General features: G+C 47.2%; 1 protein-coding gene across 2 annotated transcripts in view; it reads right to left on the bottom strand.

Annotated features, from left to right (window-relative positions):
- LOC138504310 (dual oxidase 1-like) overlaps positions 1-20,110 on the bottom strand; it is a 1,064,761-nt gene that overhangs the window by 656,454 nt on the left and 388,197 nt on the right. For both annotated transcript variants that reach the window (XM_069624719.1, XM_069624718.1), the window contains exon 3: positions 5,149-5,232. In XM_069624719.1, coding sequence (XP_069480820.1) covers positions 5,149-5,232 — 84 coding nt within the window. The remainder of the gene's footprint in view (positions 1-5,148; positions 5,233-20,110) is intronic.

Here is a 20,110-nt window from a genome sequence, read left to right as displayed (position 1 = left end):
AAGCAAGCAGTTGGAGAAATCTCTGTGATGTCAACAACGCTGTGCGCTCTGGGTCGCTAAGTCTAGTTCTCACGTTTCGCAACAGCACAGCAGGGTTTCAGGATAACCACTGACCATGTAAACATCTCCCAGTTAAATGTTCTCACTCAGTGATGGTGACTCTACCACTCACTCTCTCTGACTCTTAAGTGCGAACAGTGTCCTCCATTGACCAAAATATAGACTAGTCATGGGTAAAGGCTGCCAGGAGGCCTGCCTCGAACAACAGAAAGAGAAAGAGCGAAGGAAAATGGAGGCTGATGAAATTAGTGGAGGTTCCTCCTTAGCAAAGGGTGTCAGTCTGTGGCATGCAGGACGGTTGCACAATATGAATTGTTTTAAGAGCTGCAGAAGAAAATTGGTTGAACTTAAACCTGTTCCCATGTACAAGGCAGCTTGTCAGTGGCAAAGGTCTGGTGAGGCGTGATGGGACAGTCCTGCCCCAAATTTCTCTAGGACCCAACCTTTTGCTCTGGCTACAGTTCAGCTGTGTTCACAGCTGTTCCTGACAGAAGAGAAGGCTGCATGTTTGTGTGAGTTTAAAAAAAATGAGATCAACTTTTTTCTTGCACTCCAAATGTAATGCCTAAAAAACAAGCTGGGCTGTGTCAAACAGGCCTACCACGGTGTAAAGTTATCACCCAGGCTTTTCTGTGACATGTTTAAATTGAAACCCCATTATCCTGCCTGGTGTTAAATAATGAACCAGTCTTGGCCTTCAGGCCCATGTCTTATTGCAGTCTGGTACTTGCAGTCCTTTATTAATAAAGGAATCAGAAATGCAAAATCACAAGTTTTAACCATATCCAAGAATCACAGAGTATGATTTAAGAGCACTCTTTTAGCAGACATTTGAGAAGCTAGAGGGTAAATGAAGTAGATTGGTGAGGAATGTGGGCAGTGTTTCATCTGCATCGCCTTTTATTTATGTATTTATAGACAGGAGGAACAATGATGTTTTGATCACAAAAGAAGGTACAATAGATAAGAAATCAGATTTGACCGGAAGGGGTGTGCTTCTTACACTCGGGTGAGTTTGAGGGACATTCTGACCAGGTTGTGGAGGGGAGTAAATGAAACAGTCACCAGGACTAATACATAAGTGGACATTTATAGATTAAGTACAACCACCAATGGACATTTTTAAGTGCTGGTAGGCGGTACGGCCAGTAGTGCTCAGTACATGACAAGTGCTAGAGTGGAGACAGAGAAAATGAGGGAGAGAGACAGGTTAGTGGTGAGGGGCAAATGTTATCTAGCAGGGCTGAGGAGAGGTAGGTTAACTCTGAGGCGAGGCGGTAGGCTTTAGTTTGGTTTTGAACAAATCCATGTGAACTGTTTCTCGGATGTCCGGGGAAGGGCCAGGGGGGGAGAGAATTCCATGCAAGTGGAGCAAGGGGAGAGAAAGAGCAGAAGCGAGAGGAAGCAAAGGGAGGGCGAGGAGCCACAAGAAAGTCAAAGGGGGCAGAGAGGAGATACAAAGAAGGTTTGTGGTGTTGGATAGAGGAGGATCGATACAATGGTTCCTTATCGCGGATAGATTTGGAAAGCAAGAGCAAACATTTAAATTAACTCGCTTTAGAATTCCCTCAGAATAGACCGTCTGAGTACTACCCAAGGGGGTGATTTTTGTGAAATATGTGGCAAATAATGCATTTGGAATTCATTCATTATAACGCGCCATAATACCGGAGACCAGTCTGTAAGTGCGGCACTGGCATTCAAACCTGTTACTTAGAAACATTGGCTGCAACTAGTGTAGCAACTTATGAAACCGGCCCACTCCGTCCAAAAAAGTGTCCCATTCGAGCCAGAAAACATGCCCCAAACTACTATCATGGCTGGCACTTCTGGCATTGCCCTAGGGCCCTATAGGCTAGACCAAGCCCACAGATGAGTACCACTCAACTGGGCACTAACAACATCTATGCCATACAGCACCTGGAAGGGGGATGGGGGAATCCAGCAGGTAGCGCTGACTAAAAATGTGAAATAATCAGTGTTTGCCATGATTACGCAGCTCCTCGATCAGGACACTCCAGGATGCTATTAAAATCCTGCCACCCCTTCCCGTCAGGAATTTCAGACATGTTTCCAGAGCATCCATGTGCAAAAGTCTTTCGACATTTTTGCATCAGGTGCCCTGGTGAGCTCTGAGTTCTAGCATGAGAATAGAATATTCAGGCGGTGCCAAGCAAGGACCAAAGGTATGGTTAATGTAGGCGGCATCGTGACTGGAGTGGCGGCCACATTGTTAATATGAATTGTTCCCATTGACCTTAGGTTCAGCCCCGCACAATCGAAGGGTGTGGTAAACACGGAGGTCAAAGTGGGTGGGAACTAAAGAGAACAACGTTCCTCTTCTAATGGGACAATTCCACCACCGCCCTCTTACTTTTTGACGCCTGGAGAACCACTCCTGAATGTCAGGCGAAGGCCACTTTTGTTTTTTGCTTCCCTTCCCCCCTACTGGGGATTCGAACCAGGGCCATGCTGGGATTGCTCTAATATTGCATCTTAATAAGTTATCTTGAGGACGCCGGCCTACTTTTGTTTAACAGCCTGCTTGGGACATAACGCCCATTCTTGAGTTGTCCGCAGTGCAGGACCTGGCTACATGGAACTCTGGAGATTTTTTGGTGGGCCTCTACGCCATGGGCCTCTTCTGTGTGACTTAACTTGTTGTCTGCACTTCTTACCCTCTCTACCATTAAACCCACCCCCTTCCTTTCCTCTCTCCTCACCCCCCACATCCCTCTGAAGCAAAGCATTTCTAATAAAGTTGCGAGTATGCTGTTCCTCATTTTAACACATGTTCTATGTCATTTTGCTGTCCTATGCAACAATTCTGTAATACTTATATAGGCACAGAAATGCTATACAATTCACTTTTGGGACCACATTTTGCAAATTATCTTGTGAGAGCATCCCTCTCTCTACAAAACCCTACTTGGAAGGGTTGGGCGTGCTCACATGGTACAATATGAGGCCACTTGAAAAAAAGATTTCCAGGGTCCCAAGTCCACCCCATGGCTGCCATATTGCCCTGCACTCACAGTGATCAACATTGACCTTATGCATTTAAGCACCATGTTGCAGGAAGAGCCATGTGTAGGTAATGGGTGGGTTGTTGGTATGTCTCATATGAGGTTTAAATGGTGGGTGATTAGAAAGGGGAGGGGTTTTCTTTCCTTTCATTGTGTTTCTTTCAGTCTTGATAAGTACAGTCACAGCGTTAGGGGGCGGAGGGGAGGAAAGGCATGACCCATGTACAAGGTTTTTATTGGGAGTGGAGGATAGGTAAGAATGAGTATTAGGTTGGTGCGAGGGGGAGGCAAAGGGGAATATAGTTCCACTACTTTTTTATACTTCCTGACCTCTGATAAACAGTACCATGATGTCACCTGGGTTATTTGGGTGATGCTGGAGGATGTTTCAGCACTGTCAAGTCCCCTTAGCAGAGCAGGTGAGATGTTCTTTTGCAGAGGGAGCAAGGAAGGGGTATCAAACCTTTACACATTTTGGTGGATAAACGAATAGCACATGGAGACCTTAGCACCCACCCGCCAGTGGAGCTTCGAGGCGTGCTTTCCTTATCCCATGACTGGAAGACATCTCGCCAGTTCCTGCCAATGTTCTGGGCCGATGAGGGCTGGCTCCTTGAGCCCTACACAGTTGGATATTAGCATCAGAGTTGGGAGCATGTGGACGGGAGAGTGTTGGCTGGTCATGATTGTTGGGCCTGTTCCTTACAGTAGTTTCAACACTCCTCGATAATGAATTGGTAGCGTGCAGTTCACGCTGTCTCAAACCTCCTGCTTTGCTCTACTTCTTGAAGTGCAGTTATCCCACCAGTGCATTATGGAGCCTCAATACCTCCTCCCTATTGAAGTAATTGAGTTCAGGCCATCACCAAGCCACGCCGTCAGTAGATTTCTGGGTCCTTGTTTTCTTATTGGGTGCCATAGCTATTCTTTGTGGTTTCCCCAGTCCTGTTTGTATTGATTCAGGGATTTCCCAAGTATTTCATGTAGGCCAATGGTATTTGCCTATGAACAAATCTAGTGCTTCTGTATGGATCATCTGGTAATTCCTGACATTGTGTTGAGTATTTTAACGGCACTCTGATAATAGCCCCTTGTGGTTTAGTCAATGGAACAGTTGCCATTATTAATGCAGTGTTTGGTCTCCTCTCTGTTTTGAGGCAAGGTGGCTATCTAAGTATACATTGGATGGTTGAGGTTCTCCACGCATTATTTTTCCCATTTTAGGTGGTATGCGACACCAACCTTTGCCACGCTGTCCAAGCGGAACAAAGCCGCCAGGGGTTTCGCCAGGTCTGGAAAAGATCCAGGGCTACGCTAATGTTGGGACTGTCGGGACTCCGGGCTAGCTAGCCTTTTGCTTGTAGCCCCTGAGCTTCTATCCAGGGCTACAACAAAGAGACCCGGGGCTATAGCCCCACCTACCCCACCTCTGAGTAGCACTATGCAAGACCACTTCCATTTCATACATAGAGTGTTCATTGTGCACATGGCACTGCCTTCTGGCGTGCCATTTTATGACTTAGTATAGCTCTTCCATTGCACCTCAGCCTCGAGGATGCAAACCACTTTATCCACCTTGTTTAACCTCCCTAAGATGTATACACGCACATACCTGCAATCTGACCCCCACGCCAAGTGTCTCTAGTTCACTCCCTCAACAATACATCTCCAGGCCCCTTTCTAATGGTATTAGCATAATTGACCTAAAAACATTTGACCTAAAACATTTGATTGAATTTTCTTGAGCTTTTTTATATGGGGTGGGTAAGGGTATAGATTACATTAAGGGGAAGTGGGGGGGGGGCTTTAGACCGAAATAAATGTCACAAATATGCGATCAAATGTGATTAGGTCAAATGTTTTAGGTCAAATCTTGGTAAAATATTCTTAAAATTAAATACCAATCTTAGGACGCAAACCTTTCTAATATGCGCTTCGTTAACCCCAGTAACCACACCTGGGGCCCTATAAGTGGTTGTTGTAAAATGCAACACTGTAGGGTCTCAACACCCCACAACCACCACAATACAAATACATAAATTTTGGGATATTGGGTACCCACCTGCAGCTCCTCTGCTGTTATGGTCCAGGTTGTTGTACCAGCCGTCGTAGCGCTGCACCTCCCAAGTCACGAAGCTTTGAGCGCCTGCAACGTGGAGGGAAGAAAGAAGCCACAGAGAACAAGTCAATAGGGAAAAGTTGGAAGCCGCCAGAGGGTGGAGGTATAGTGGCAATGTAAGAGTAATAGTATACAGCATCAATCTACTTATATCCTAGTCACCTTTACTCTACCATTGGTCAACCCGGTCATCCCACCACCAAAGTCTACTCAGCCCGGCATTAATAATGTGCTCTCCAGGCTAGCATCACACCTCAAACAACCCAGCTCACTGCTTGCCCAGAGAAAAACATGTGCACCTGAGCAATACCTACGGACAAACATGTGCCAGTAAAAAGCACGAGCAACCTCTGCATGCTGGACCGCATCCTGCACAGTTGCAGCAGCACGCTCAGAGCACGACGCCCAGAGAAAATCCCTGGCCAGCATACACGACAACCGCTAATGCCACAAAGGGCACGCAGCTACCTCGCGGCTTGCACCGGGATATCCCACACAGAATCCGACCCGCTGAATCTCTGGCCCAAAACACACGACATCCAACATAACCCAGACAGGATATATTTCAACCACTAATGATTTACCTTTTCATCAATGGTTACATGTGATTTTACGGAATCGAAAAATAACGAAAACATTTTTAACTAAACATTTTGAACGAAAAAAATACTGATTTTTTATTTTTTATTTGGGGTTTCTCCCCGCAAACCCTTGTTTCCCTTCTTTCATAATACCACTCCAACCCCCTCCCGACCCGTCTTAACCCCTTATGCCACCTCCATATATATATTTTTAAAAATTCAGTATTTTTTTTGTTAAAAATGTTTAGGTAAAAATGTTGTTCGTTATTTTCCATTCGGTAAAATCACTGCATACCTTCATATCAATGCGCTCCAGGACGCGGACAGTAATCCTCTGGACAAGCCAGCGGCCCAACGAGGCGGCACCAGTGGCAGATGTGCGTTATACGCATCATAATTTACATAACACCCATAGCACTTGCTACCACTGTTTCTTTAAGTTTCGGAGTGCTGTGAATAGTTGGTATTCCAGTTATCCAATTTCATGGTCCTTAACGTATGGACCCAAAAAATTAGGCTAAATTAGCCCAGCTGGGATTCAGTCAGGGGACACCTTACCCTGATCTCAAATGTTCCAAACATTGTGACTAGGAATTAGAAACAGACGAGGAGGTGTGGGGCGTCATACAGAGAGCTATCATCAGCTGCGCCACGTGATCAGCTGTCCTTTAGCTGGGTTTTTTTTAACAAATAAGTTCCACTGAAAAAACTCATCGAAATTGATTTTTTTAGATTTTGGGGCGGTTCGCCCCCCAATTCCCCATCCCCTGTTGTTTTCTCCCTATTCCTAACCCCCCCCCCCACCAACTATTCCTGACCCATCCCTTATTTACACTTTCCCACCAGTTTTTTCAGCAAAAAATATTCGTAAAAAATAGGCTGTTGATGAAAGGAGGTTGTACCTCTTTAGCCACTGGCACTTTTGTGTAAAGATTGTTCCTATTTGGAATGCAATTCTCAGATCCTGACACCATTCGACTCTTTTACGTTGATAGAAACACCACTGCCAGGTGATGGATTCCACAGAATATCTGTTGAGATGCCAACAATTACATAGGTGATTGCATCGGACCGCTCCATTCACACAAGGAAACGTTGTTTCCAGAAGTAGGGCAAGAGCCGCACAACGCACGTGCAGCAACACAGGTGCCGCTCAACCGGCCGTTTTCTTTTAGGTTCCATTACACAACAGAAGGTGCAGAGGCCGGATGAGAGTCTGCCTGCCTTTTTCACAAAGATGTGTGATGACTAGTGGTCACTAGGCAAAGCCGATTTCGGAGTCATGGCTGGGAGGATAGCTCAGGAGCAACGCGCTCGCCTTGGAAGCAAGAATGATGCAGAGTAACACAGGTTCGATCCCCGGGTCCGCGCTTAGAAACCTCTGGGTATTAAGCGCGTTTATACCCAATTACAATTACAGTTCAAATGCTGACATGGTGGTCGATTGCCATTTACATCTATAAACAGATGTGATCTGCTGAGATTGACAAAGTGGGCTGACACCATGCAAGTCCGACCAGGCCTGTAGAGAATGCATTTGAGCAAAACTTGCTTTTCCTGGCATGAGATTGATAGGAATTCACTGTAGGTAGGTCGCTTGTTTGTTGCCCCATGCATGGGAGGGTGCAATCCCCATCCTGGTTGTACGGGGGTGGGGGGGTTCACATTGCTGTGATGTTGCTCAGTATAGTAACCATCGCGGCATACCTCAACAGAGGGGCTCTGGTTACTGCTGTGGACAACATGAGATGGTGCAAGCCTTTCGGCACTGTATTCCGTATTCCTAAAATACATTGTCATCCTCACCACTTTATTCATTTCATCACGCCTAAACTTCACCGAGTAAACTAACCACATACAAACTGCAATCAATTTCATACATTAAAAAGCCAGTGCAGAAAAGTGCACAATTCCACTTCTCATCACATTACATCCTTCGAAACTTAATATGTCAATTTTAGATCTCATATTGTAGTCTGTCATAAATATTTTTACAAACAGTTTGACAAACTTTACACATTATGAAACCAATTAAAAACCATTGGCAACATCTTAATTAATTCATAAAATTAAATACCAATTCCATGTTAACAATTATAATAAAGACATATGTATTACATTCATATATATACAATTTCAAAAAAATGTCAAATACACTTACAATCACTAAATCAACACAAATATTTCCTCTATTCACTTTAATACTGCTATAGACAGAGAAACTTCTGAACCAATTAAGATCCTATTCCAAAAATGCTCCCGCCTATAAGTTCTTTGAGTAAATAAAAACGTGTCAACACGTTTGTGCCTGGCTTTAAGAGTTGATGGGCATTCCGTAAGTAAATGCTCCAATGTTTCCAGTTGTTCTTTGTTCTCACACAATCTACAGAATCTAATTGCTTTTTCCTCCTCTCTTCGAGCACCCTCTACCTCCACAGTTTGCATAAGATTGAATCATAATCTTAAGAATTGGGCCCTCATTTTTGGACAAGGAAACCTATCAATGGACAGCTCTGATTCATACAAAGGTTTTTCTCGTACAGCATGAAAGAGAGAATAACTAATTGTCTTTCTCGTCTTACACCAATCGAACACCCAGAGAGCCTTTTTTACCAATTGTAGAAAGATCTCTAGAGGGATCGAACTGAGACATAATTACATTACAATCCTTAAACCATTTTACGAGTCAGGGAACACTCTCGTTTCTCAAAAGGGAATTCAGTTTACTACATGCTGACTGTTCAAGGGGGCAGGTAATCTTATAAAGAAAGGCAAGGGATTTCCATTCCATGCTCCAATTGAGAGCAACCCAAATTCATGCCTAATAACCTCAACAGGAACGCAGCTATGCAACACCAAAAACGTTCTTTAGATTTGTGCCTCTAGTACCTGCCAGTCCTTCTCCTGATATTCACCTAACAAATCAGTATCGTAAAGTAACACTGGTAGCACCATCAGCCTGTAATATTTCAACAGCGGTGCCCATGAGAATTTGCCATACTTTGAGTTAAGCCTTTTCATTTGGGTTGCAAAATGATCACATTTCTTTTTCATACAGTCCAAGCATACCTTTTTGCTCGGGCCATTATAAATTGTGAACCCGAAATATGAATACCTATTCACCAGACTCAATTTATTGCCCTTAATTCTCCAGGTGAAGGGAATTTTCGGTGTACAATGTTTATATCAAATATTGTATATCGAATCCCACATATATCTAAACTTATATCTTGAAAACCTTTAAAATCGAATATATTTAGGTTGGGGTAAAGGGTTAATTTTTGGGGGAAACAGTTGGGATGGGTTTCTAGGGGTCAGAAATGGGATTTGAGGGACCCCCCTCAAACTATTATTTTTTAAAGCATTCAATATTAAGGTTTTCGAGATATTTGGGCATTTGGTATACAATATCTCGGTATAAAGACATGTAACCGGAATTTTCTTGGCACCATTTTGGCAAACCATAAGCTTTATCTTAGATGTATTGATCGACAAGTCATGAAGATCCATAAAGTGTACCAGGGATTTTAATGAACACTGGAGGCCAATCAGAGTTTGGTCAAAAAAGACCAAATCATCCGCAAACGCAAGCTAGTGAATATGCATAGAGCCCAAGAACGGTGGAAAAGCTTGGTTTTCTGCATATAGACGTCCAAGTCAGCCAATTACAAATTAAACAGGGCAGGTCTCAGGACAGAGCCCTGCACCACTTACCTCCCAGTGTTAATGGCTCCAGACAAGGTAACAGTTCCATCTGTGCTATGCAGATGACACTCAGCTCATTTTCAGGCTACCCTCAGCCACCACTTCTCCCTCTCTCATCTCTGACTGTCTGTCTGCTATGCAGGAGTGGTGTGCCGCCAATGACCTCTGCCTGAATGCCAGTAAGGCCGAGATTCTCCTCATCAGCACACCCGCTCCCTCCTTTCCTGTCACTCTCTGGCCGGCCTCTCTTGGCCCTCTTCCTGCTCCCACCTGTGAGGCTAAAAACCATGGGGTCATCTTCAACTCCACACTCTCCTTCTCTCCTAACATCTCTGACGTCTCTAAGAAGTCACACTACCAGCTGCAGCTCCTCAGAGGTATTCTTCCTTTCCTCTCCTTCCCCCAGAAGCTCACTGTCTCCAGAGCTCTGGTTCTCTCTAGGCTGGACTATTGCAACAGCCTCTTTCTAAATCTGCCTGCTTCTACTCTCCGTCCTCTGCAACTCATCCAGACAGGACTGTGAGACTTGTCCTTGGCCTCAAGCCCAGGGATCGCATCTCTCCAGGACTGAAATCTCTGCACTGGCTCCCAGTGGCTGCAAAGATTAAGTTCAAAACCCTCTGCATTGTCCACAAGACCGTCTGGGGCCTGGGGCCTTAATACCTTCAACTCTCTCTTCTTAAATATCTTCCTTCTCGAGCTCTTCGCTCATCCGCCTCCAACTCCCTCAGGGTCAGTCGCTTCTCCAATCAACGAGTTGGTGGTAGATCTCTTTCTTCGGCTGGGGCCTGCCCCTGGAACAGCCTCCCTGCCTCCCTGAAACTTGAGGAGAACCATCTCTGGTTCCAGAAGCACCTCAAAACCTTTCTCTTTGCTTCTGCTTTTTCTCCGCCTCTCCCCTGCTGACCTCCTGGCTAAAACTGAAACTGCACTGGTTACCTGGCCACCCTCTGATCGCAGGCCCAGGTCCCTCCCCCGCCAGTCACACACACCTGCACTGCCTTCCTGGCAACCCCCGCACTTGGTGACTGTTTTCTTTTTCCCTACAGTACCACTACCAGTACTTGACACCTGATGTCTGCACTTAGCCTTGCACTTGCCACCTGTTGGCCGTACTTTTACTTATTGTTTATTTATTCTATTATCCCATGTACTTCACTGTCCCTTCCCACTTCCGCCCCGCACTTTTCCCCTTCCCCCTTCCCATGCACTTGGGTGATCTGCAGGGGCGTTGCTAGGGGCGGCTAAGGGGGCTATAGCCCCTGATCTTTTGGTTGTAGCCCCGGATAGAATCTCAGGAGCTACAGCCAAAAGACTAGCTAGCCCCCAGTCCCAACGGTTCCGACATCAGCTTAGCCCCGGGTCTTTTCCAGACCTAGCAACTCCCCCGGTGATCTGAATGACACCTGGCCTAGTAGGATCGTTGTCTGTCTTCCCTCTGTTCCCCCTCCCTTGCCTCGTCGCGCCTTGAAACACTTGCGTATAGGTGCGTTATAAATGTTATATCATATCTAACCTAATCCTCATCTTAGACTCTGCATGCATTGCCATAAGTAGCTCCAAAAGTGTAGCTGAAATCTGTGATCCTTGTAGTTTTTTTCCACACGGTTTCACTGTTTACCCTATCAAAAGCAGAGGATAAATCTACAAAGAACATATAAATATGCTTTTTTTCCTGTTTCTTTACCTTTATTAAGAGGGCCAGGAGAAGGACATTCAATAAAGTTCCTAGCCCTTTCCGAATCCTGCTTGATTTTCATCTACTCTGTGGTCCATAGATTTACCTATTTCAGGGCTGACGTAGCAAACATTTTGCTGCAGGAGTCTAGCAGAGTTATAGGACGATAGTTGTCCAGAGACAATCTGTCCTCTTTTAAAAATATAGGGCCCACGATTGCCATTTTCCAGGATTTGGGAATCACTTTGAACTCTAAAATGAGCGTAAACAGCAGAAATAATATTTCCACCCACAGTTTTGGATCGCCCTTTATCATGAAGTTCGGTATCCCATCCAGGCTGGCAGCTCTGGAAGATTTTGCAACCAGAATCAGAGAGAAAATATCCTCTCTAGCAAAGCCTAATGTCCACGGCTGACCTTCAGGAAAAACTCGAGGTGACTTAGCCACACCTCCATCTTTAAACATAGACGTAAAGTGTTCCACCCAGGCAGATTCCTGAATAGGATAGGATGATGGCCAGGATCTTCGCTCATCACCCTCCAGAATAATATTGTGTCCCCTCTGGAAAAGACATTCAGCATTTGTTCACCTTCTAGATGACAAATATGCACTTTCCGCCCTTGAACCCAATTTTAAACTTGTTAACGTTTCTAATGCAGGATCTCCATATGTACCCTTTTTTTCAACTCTTGGAGCTGACACCTCAGTTTTCTGTTCCTCTCTTGTATCTTACCATCAAAGTTGACTTTCTATTATTCTCTCCCAAGAAACGATGTATTTTCTTTCTATTTCCCATATCATTGGCTCTCAGTTTAAACAAACGTGCAAAATTAGGGGCAGCAAGGCAATCCGTCTGTTATGTATTGCTGTCCCAGACAGCCTGGGAAATGGGCAGGAACACGATAAAGCAGGACTCCAGCAAAGTTTGTCTGCTCTTTCCCAAAGACCCGGGACCAGCACAAGAAACACCCAGATCTCTTCTGAAACTGAGCCCACGAGCCCTGGTGCTTCAGAAGTCCCAGAACAGGAAACTGAATGCAGACAGAGCCAACGCCCCACATACTGTTTTATAGCTGTCCAAAATTCTATATATGTCCTGCAATGTACAGCCTTTTCTTTAGGGTGATAATAGGGAACAATGAAACCAGCAGCGCCCAACTTCCATTATTCACTCAAAAGTATTTCTTGTTGAATCACAAACAGACATGTTTCAAGTTTAAAACTTGGAAATCCTATGTTCCCATAATTCTCTTTGCTTTTATGCAAATCCCAGGCATGAGTTTGTTCTATGACAAGATAGTGTGTTGTGTGGTAACTGGTAGAAACTGGTATATCATTGGGGGTGAGGGGGTGTGTAGGCCGGCTTCCTCGGTGGGACGGTGATCGGAAGAGGGAAGAGGAGGAACGTGTGGTTCGTTCCCCGGATTTGGCCACGTACGTGGTGAGATAAGGTGCAGGGTGGTAAGGGGAAGTCAGTGGTGGGCGAGGGGGGTGTTGGTCTGGCTGCAGAAGTGGTTCGGGTGGGTGCTGGCAGTGCGGAGAACAGGGTTTGCTTAGCGGCTTAGCGGGCTCTGCAGGGATTGCAATTGTGATAACACACAACTGTCTTGTTTTCTTTCGTGGGGGATCTATTTACTTTGTTCGGTGCATTTGGGGCAAGCAAGGAGCATAAGGGTACTGCTACCTGGACATAGTTTGGCTTTTATAAGGCAACAGGGAACCGAGTGTGCATGGGTTATTGCAACATTTGCGAATTGTAAGAGGCACGAGCGCTGGCAGGGAACTGGGTGATTTCTACGGTTGTACTGTGGGGGAGTTGCGGTTGGGAACGCAATTTAGATTTAAGTGGGCACCATGGAAGCTAGCAGCGGTATGTTATTGTAATAATGCAAGGGAAGGAATTAGATGTCATATTTATCTCCCTGTCGTCGGAATACTCGCCACCGGGGGATGTGGGGGCCAGCAGGGTACCAGAGAATGTGGAAGAGAGGCCCCCCTACCGGTGTGGCCGTTGCGGATGAATGTAGCGCCTAGGGCGGCATTCCCCCCGGTAAAAAAAAGGAAGGGAGCTGTAAGGGGGGTCACGCACCTGTGGAGGCAGTGGTGGTGTCAACTCCAACACCTCAGTTATTTATAACTGGGCCCAATGAAGAGAGGTCTGTCAATACAGGGGGAGGGTGCATGGGGAAGAACAGCACACCGCAGGTGCCCTTAGTACTGGACACCACAGGCAGGGATGGGACTAGCCCGGTTCATCCTTGAGGGGTTCAACCTGAAACAGCAGGGGTGCCCCTTGCCTCCCAGGTTCCCTTAAGCCACCCAATTGGGGGCATTGGGCGCCAAGTGGTCTTACCCAAAAGAACCCTTGTGGAATGAGTAACTGGCAGGGTGCGGGTTATGGCTGGAGTGCTCCTACGTCTGGTAACCCGGGGGGGGGGGGGCGGAGGGGAGTAGGATGGCCAATTGGTGGCAATTTTGGAGGATAGCAAGGGGCACTGCAGCATCAGGCATGGGTTCCCCCATCAGTGTCTGGTCTGATATGGGCGGTTGGGCCACAGTAAGTCAACCAGTATCGGTCCCAAGGGCACACCTGGATTAGGCGGGAACCCGCTTGGATGACCGGTGGCCCGGGTGGTGACGGGCTGGTGGGGGGCACAAGTGAGGCCGCATCAGTTTCAGCTGTCATTTTGCCAGACGGAGGGAAGGCAGTGAAAGCCTGCGTCCTAGCTCAGGAAGCTGTGTCAGGTATGCTTATGTGGCATGTGCCACAGGATCCAAATGAGAACCTTTGGAAGGACAAGTACATTGAAATTCTTTCCCTAGAGGGTGGAGGAGTGTAAGGACTCAAAGGGGGAGAGAAAGGATAGAAAGTTCTTTGTGGAAAAATCTTTGGCCAATTGGGCCACGAGTTTTGCGATATTCTCTGCCATATTGCTTGAAAGGTTTCCAGAGCTCCACCAGAAGCTACTATTCTATAATCACTTGGTGCTGACCATGCCACAACCGTGTGTTTGGGGTGTGGCTGGTGTATGACGAACGGTACAGGAGTGCTAAGGCAGGGAATGCACAGATGGACTGAGGAACTAGGGCAATGGACTTGCGGGCTAGCTGCACAGTGGCACGCTTGACGTCAAGCAAGGGTTTGGGAACTGGGAGACCTGAGCAGTCCTTTCGGAACAGCCCAGGCCCAGGGGATAAGAAGGGTGCTTGCTGGGCCTTTAATAAAACGGCATGCACAAGACCCATCTGGAAGTTTAAGCACGTCTGCACTTTTTGCAGGATGTTGGGACACGGGGCAGCCAACTGTGCAAAACGCAGCAAAGAGCATGAATAGGGGAAAGACCCCCTGGGAGCCCCTGACGGGGCTGCCCTCGTCTTTGCAGGTAGATGTGTTGCAAGCTTGGACAAATGGGTACCATCCAGATGGGGATGCTAAATTGTTGGTAGAAGGGTTTTCACAGGGTTTTCAGATTCCGGTCCAGAGTTTTATAACTCTGCAGGTTCCAGAGGATTGGTTGGCGTCCAGAAGCCAACCGAGATTATTGCTGAGCAAGGTTGATAGAGAGTTAAAGTTGGGTAGAGTGGCGGTACCATTCCTGTCCGCTCCCCTACAGAATTTTGTGTGCTCACCTTTGGGCATCGTTCCTAAGAAAGAGCCTTGAAAGTTCAGATTGACCCGCAGTTTAACATTCCCAAGGGGGGGCTTCAGTGAACGATGCAAATGATGATGAATTGTGTTCTGTGAGATACGCTTCTTTCGATGGGGCGCTAGCACTATTGCGGCGGTTGGGGAGAGGCACATTGTTGGCAAAATCTGATATTGAATCTGTTTTTCGGTTACTCCCGGTGCACCCAGAGGATTACCATTTGTTGGGTTTTCAGGTGGGAGGGGATTTTTTATTATGACAAGTTTATGCCAATGGGAGGCTCTATATCTTGCTCTTATTTTGAGGCTTTCAGCACATACATTGAGTGGGCAAAAAAGAGGGAATGTAAGTGAGCACAAATTCTCCTCTACTTGGATGATTTCCTGTTTATGGACAGAAAGGGCACCGACCACTGCGGGAAAGCGCTATAGGCATTTCAGAAGGTAGCAGATGCGCTGGGGGTAACCCTCATCATAGAAAATAAAGAGGGTCCCAATACAGCTCTCTGTTTCCTGGGTATTGAGATTGATTGTGAGATGGATGTGTGCTGGCTCGCGGAGGACAAGGTTCGCTATTTTAGGGAGGCAGTAGCAACCTGCTTATGGGCCAAGAAGGTAACATTAGGGCAATTACAGAGTCTGGTGGGGCAGCTTAACTTCGCCCTGTGGATAATTCCTAGGTTGAGCCCTTCTTGAGAGAAATTACATGTGCCATGTCACGGTTGACCAAGGCGCACCATCACACAAGGTTCTCCAGGAAGTTGAAGCAAGATTTTGTGATTTGGGACACTGCCTAGCTGATTTTAACAGGGTGCAGTTCTGGCCGACTGAGATGAAGGACGGTGTACAATTGGGGCTCTACACCAACGCTGCAGGAGTGTGGGATTAGGAGCCATCTTGGGGACCAAGTAGTGCCTGCAGCGGTTGTCCACCTGCTGGGCCGCCTGGGTGCTGACCAACCACATAACCTTCTTGGAGCTGTTCCCAATAGTGGTGGCAGTGACCATTTTGGGGAGAGGAATTAAGGGGCAGAGATGTGCTGTTTTGGTCGGATAGCATGTCCGTGGTTTGCTCCATTAATAGCAAGAAAGCAGCTTGTCCTATGGTGTTGAGGTTATTGAAGAGGTTGGTGTTGTCATGTCTTATTGAAAATTTGCGTTTTCAGGCTAAACATGTGCCTGGCATTCATAACAATACGGCTGATGCTTCGTCCCATTTCAAACTACAGGAGTTCTAGCGTTGCTTACTTAGTGCGGATCCAGCAATGACGCCTTTTTCCCCAGACACTCTGGGGGCTTGGTGCCCAGACTTAGCCTCATTGATTAAGGGTTCTGTGTCACAGAAGACCAAAAGGGCTTATGAAAAGTCTTTCAGGGAGTTCAGGGATTTTTGTGGGGCGCATATCCTTCCTGACTTATTCAATAGAGATGCTGTAATTAAATTTCTGGGATACCTGCAAGTGCAGTGGGTATACATGGGGATGACCAGAATAAACATGGCCACCACTGGGTTTGTTACTGGTTTGGAGGGAAGGGCAACCACCTCTGCCAACTTTGCGGTAAGGAAAGCACTGATTGGCTGGAGGAGGGCTCTCAGTGAGACAACAGGCGGCCATTGACCTGGAAATATTGGCCTCTATCATGAGGAGGGATATTCAGGGATGAATGGGAAGCATCCTTGTTCGGGGCAGCGTTTGCCACTTCATTCTTTGGAGCCTTTAGAATAGGGAAATTGGCAGGTGCTTCCACGACTGTTCAGACAGGCGGTTTATCCAGGGAGAACCACTCCTTTGAAGGGGACGGTGTGGTGCACTTCGGGTTAAGAAGGTCTAAAATGGATCAGGAGGGTAAGGGGGCCAGGTTTACAGTAAGAGTCCGTTGCAGGGCAGAGATTTGTCCGGTAAGGTTGCTAAGGTCGTTTATGGTTCACAGGAGTGAGCGGGCGGCCCTCTTTTTCAGCATAAGGATGGCTCCTGCCTTTCAAAGATTCAGTTCAGGAGGATCTTCAAGAGGTCATTGGAGAGGGTACGGCTTTGGGGGGTTGGGGTTTGCCACCCATTTCCTCCAAATTGGGGCGGTCACGACAGCCGCAGTGTATAGGTGCGAGAAAAGGCATATCAAGGCAATTGGGCGATGGAAGTCTCAGGCTTACAAGGGTTAAATTAGGCTGCAATTATTATGTTGAAGATCCTCAATCTCGGGGTACAAGTGGGGAGGTGAAGTGGGCAGGTGTATGCATTCAAGTGACCTGTTTGTGCGGGGGTATGTACCCCAGCTGTTTTGTTCATGACATGGCTAACATACTTTCTTTTCTATTGTCTGCGTAGGACAGATGGCAAGGCCAATGGTGTGGGTTGTGGGCCACTCATTCATAGGGCGAATGGAGCAGAGAGTGCGGGAGCGCCCGGGCTTGCTGGTGGATGGAGTAGCTTTTGACATACACCGGATTGGTTCTGAGGGCTTGCAGGTGTGCCAAGTGCACGCGGTGTTGGAAGCTAAAAGAAAAAAGAAGAGGTTGCCAAACCCAGACCTGGTGATCTTACACTTGGTAAGCAACAACTTGGCACAGTTACAGAGTCGGGCACTGATCAAATGCCTGTTGTCACTTTTTGGTTGGTTTGATCGTTTCTACCCAGAGGCATTGCTCGCCTGGTCGCAATCATCATGAGGTTGAAATGGGGGCAACTGGGACCTGCATGCCCATTGAACATTTCAGCTTGGAAGTTGAACAAAGAACTAGATCTGCTGGCTGCTTGCCATGGGGGCCTGCTGATTATAGGGAATGGCTTGTTGAGGACCCCGGGGACTTGTCATCAGGATGGGGTGCACTTATCCCATTTTGGTACCGAACAGTTGCTACAGAACGTTTTGGTCATGATTAGCTCATTTGCGCAGGTGGGGGTGTCCGAAGCGGTTGCTCCGTGCCCCTGTGGCAGGTGAGGGAGGACCATGTGGACAATGAGATACCCTTCCGGTGGTCTCCGGAGCTGTAATAGTGTGGAGGGGAGGGCTGAGGACGCCCCCTATCATGATGGGTGAACAGCCATCGGGGGTCCTGGCGGATGAGGGGTTGGGGTGGGTGGGATCAGAGGGCAGTTTGGGCTGGTGACGAATGCTCTGCCTCCTGGAATCGCATGGCCGCCCCAAGAAGGGTATGGTGGGGAGGGGACAGGGCCTCACCACCATGCGCCGCCCTGTGTGGCAGGAGTTATGGTCCGCCTGATCCAACTGTCAGTGTTAAGAAGTTATTGTGGGGGTATTTTATGGGGAAAGTGGAATGTTTTGGTTTTGATTATGTTTCATGTGTTTAGTAAAAATGTGTCCAGAGTGGCATCCAAAAATAAGCGTGTCAAGTGTGTTAATTCTTGCCCTGGCACTGTCCCTCTGCAGAGCCCACAAAGGCAGAGGACCCGCCCTTGTGGCCGGGTTGGGCGGGCCGGGGTGCGGCTGGCGGCCGGAGTGAGCCACGGGGCCCACAGGACACCAAAACAAACTGGTATGCCAGTGGGGGTTCAGGCTGGCTTTGCGGGCTCAGGCCAGGCAAGGGGGCGTATGGGGGGGCAATTGCACAAATTCTCTGCATAAAGGTGAGGCAAAAGTGCCAGGTTGACACAGTTCTCGGCCTCGCCCTGGGGATGTCGCGCTGCTGTGCTCCCGCGTTCTGGATCCACACTGACTCGATCGGCGGTATCGTTTTGACTTTTTCCATCCCACCCACCCTGAATTACAGAGGATGAGGGGCATGGGGGGGGTTGCAGGTGGGGGAGGACCATGTGGACAATGAGATCCCCTTCCAGGGGAATCAGAGCTGGAATAGTGTGGAGGGGAGGGCTGAGGATGTCCCTATCAAAATAGGTGAACAGCCACCAGGGGGACCCGGAGAGGGAGGGGTTGGAGGGTGGGGATCACAGGGCAGTTTGGACCAGTGATGAAGGGTCTGCCTCCTGGTGTCACCCCCGCAAGAAGGGCCTTGTGGGGATGGGACAATCCTCATCACCATGCGCTGCCCTGTGGGGTCACACACTCTAATATGTGCCCATTTGACACTTTATGATTATAGATCATGGTAACCAACATTGTACGGTGCTTGTTCTCTACCTGTTAGGACAATTGTGAACTTTACATATTCTGGACCCTGTGACCGGTGATTTTTTAGAGTTATACCAAGATTTATGTCCACCATATAAGTAATCTAGCCGATCACAGTTAAACAGTTTGATTAAAGGATAGTTCCGGGACTTTTTTTTTATTGTTCCTATGGTTCGGCCATGTGTTTTTAAGCATAAATCGGTAGATCGTAGAAAACTTTCCTATGGACCTTACCCGACTTTTCGTCCATTAACGCACTCGAAAACATCCGCCATTTTATGATAATCCTCTCACTTGCCGCATCGCCCTGGCTCACCTGCTTTTGAGGCACTAAATCAAATCCCCCGCCCCTGAAACAGACTTGATCAAAACATTCATATTCCCCGCCTCTATCCGTGACGTGACTGAGCTGCGTAGGCAAACGCGCCCAGGCGTCTTCTACGCGACTCCACACAGAACCAGGAAATCAACACAGATGAGCTCACACAACACAGCGCGCCATAATTGGGAATATGAAACTGTACTTTTAAATTAAACCGCAAGATTGTAAATTTGGTAAAGTACATTTATTTGACATCAAATGTTTTGAGAATATTCAGCGATTAGCATTTTTATTTGCTCACGTTCCGAAAAGTTCGTTTCGAGGCACACAATGTTCCTTTGCTGTACACAGGGTCTTAGATCAATGAATTTTTATTTGCTCTCGATCCAAAATATTTCGTCTTGAGGCAAGCGATGTTCGTGTGCAGTAGACAGGGTGTTGGTTTACGATAAAATAAGCTCTTCGGTCGCACTGATAATCGCATGGCTGTTCCAACAACGAGGCACTAGGCCACCACAACGGTCTGTATGTTGCATCTAGCCGTTAGTACCGCGTAAGGGCATACTTGTACTTGGCGATCGTCCCACAAAATGGTCAGGGTGCTAACGTTGTTCACGCGGAGAAGCAACTGGCGGTTGAAAAACCCATCCGCCGGTGTCTGGTACTCGTGACACAGACAATAATGGACGATGTATCTATTTGAAAAACATAAAAAAAGGAAATTAGTCTCACCATCAGATCTTTATTAAAATTATTCATTTTATATATTAGGTCTGGAAATTATTTAATAGCTAGGACAGTGCAACTGGGTTTTATACGTCAAGGGGGGGCTGTAGGATACTGAGACAGTCCCCCAGTGCAGGGGTTGACAGGGAGTGCAGGTG

The sequence above is a fragment of the Ambystoma mexicanum genome, chromosome 11, assembly GCF_040938575.1.
Source record: "Ambystoma mexicanum isolate Mex_15411 chromosome 11, UKY_AmexF1_1, whole genome shotgun sequence".
Lineage (NCBI taxonomy): Eukaryota > Metazoa > Chordata > Amphibia > Caudata > Ambystomatidae > Ambystoma > Ambystoma mexicanum.
This window is presented reverse-complemented; position numbering and strand designations above follow the sequence as displayed.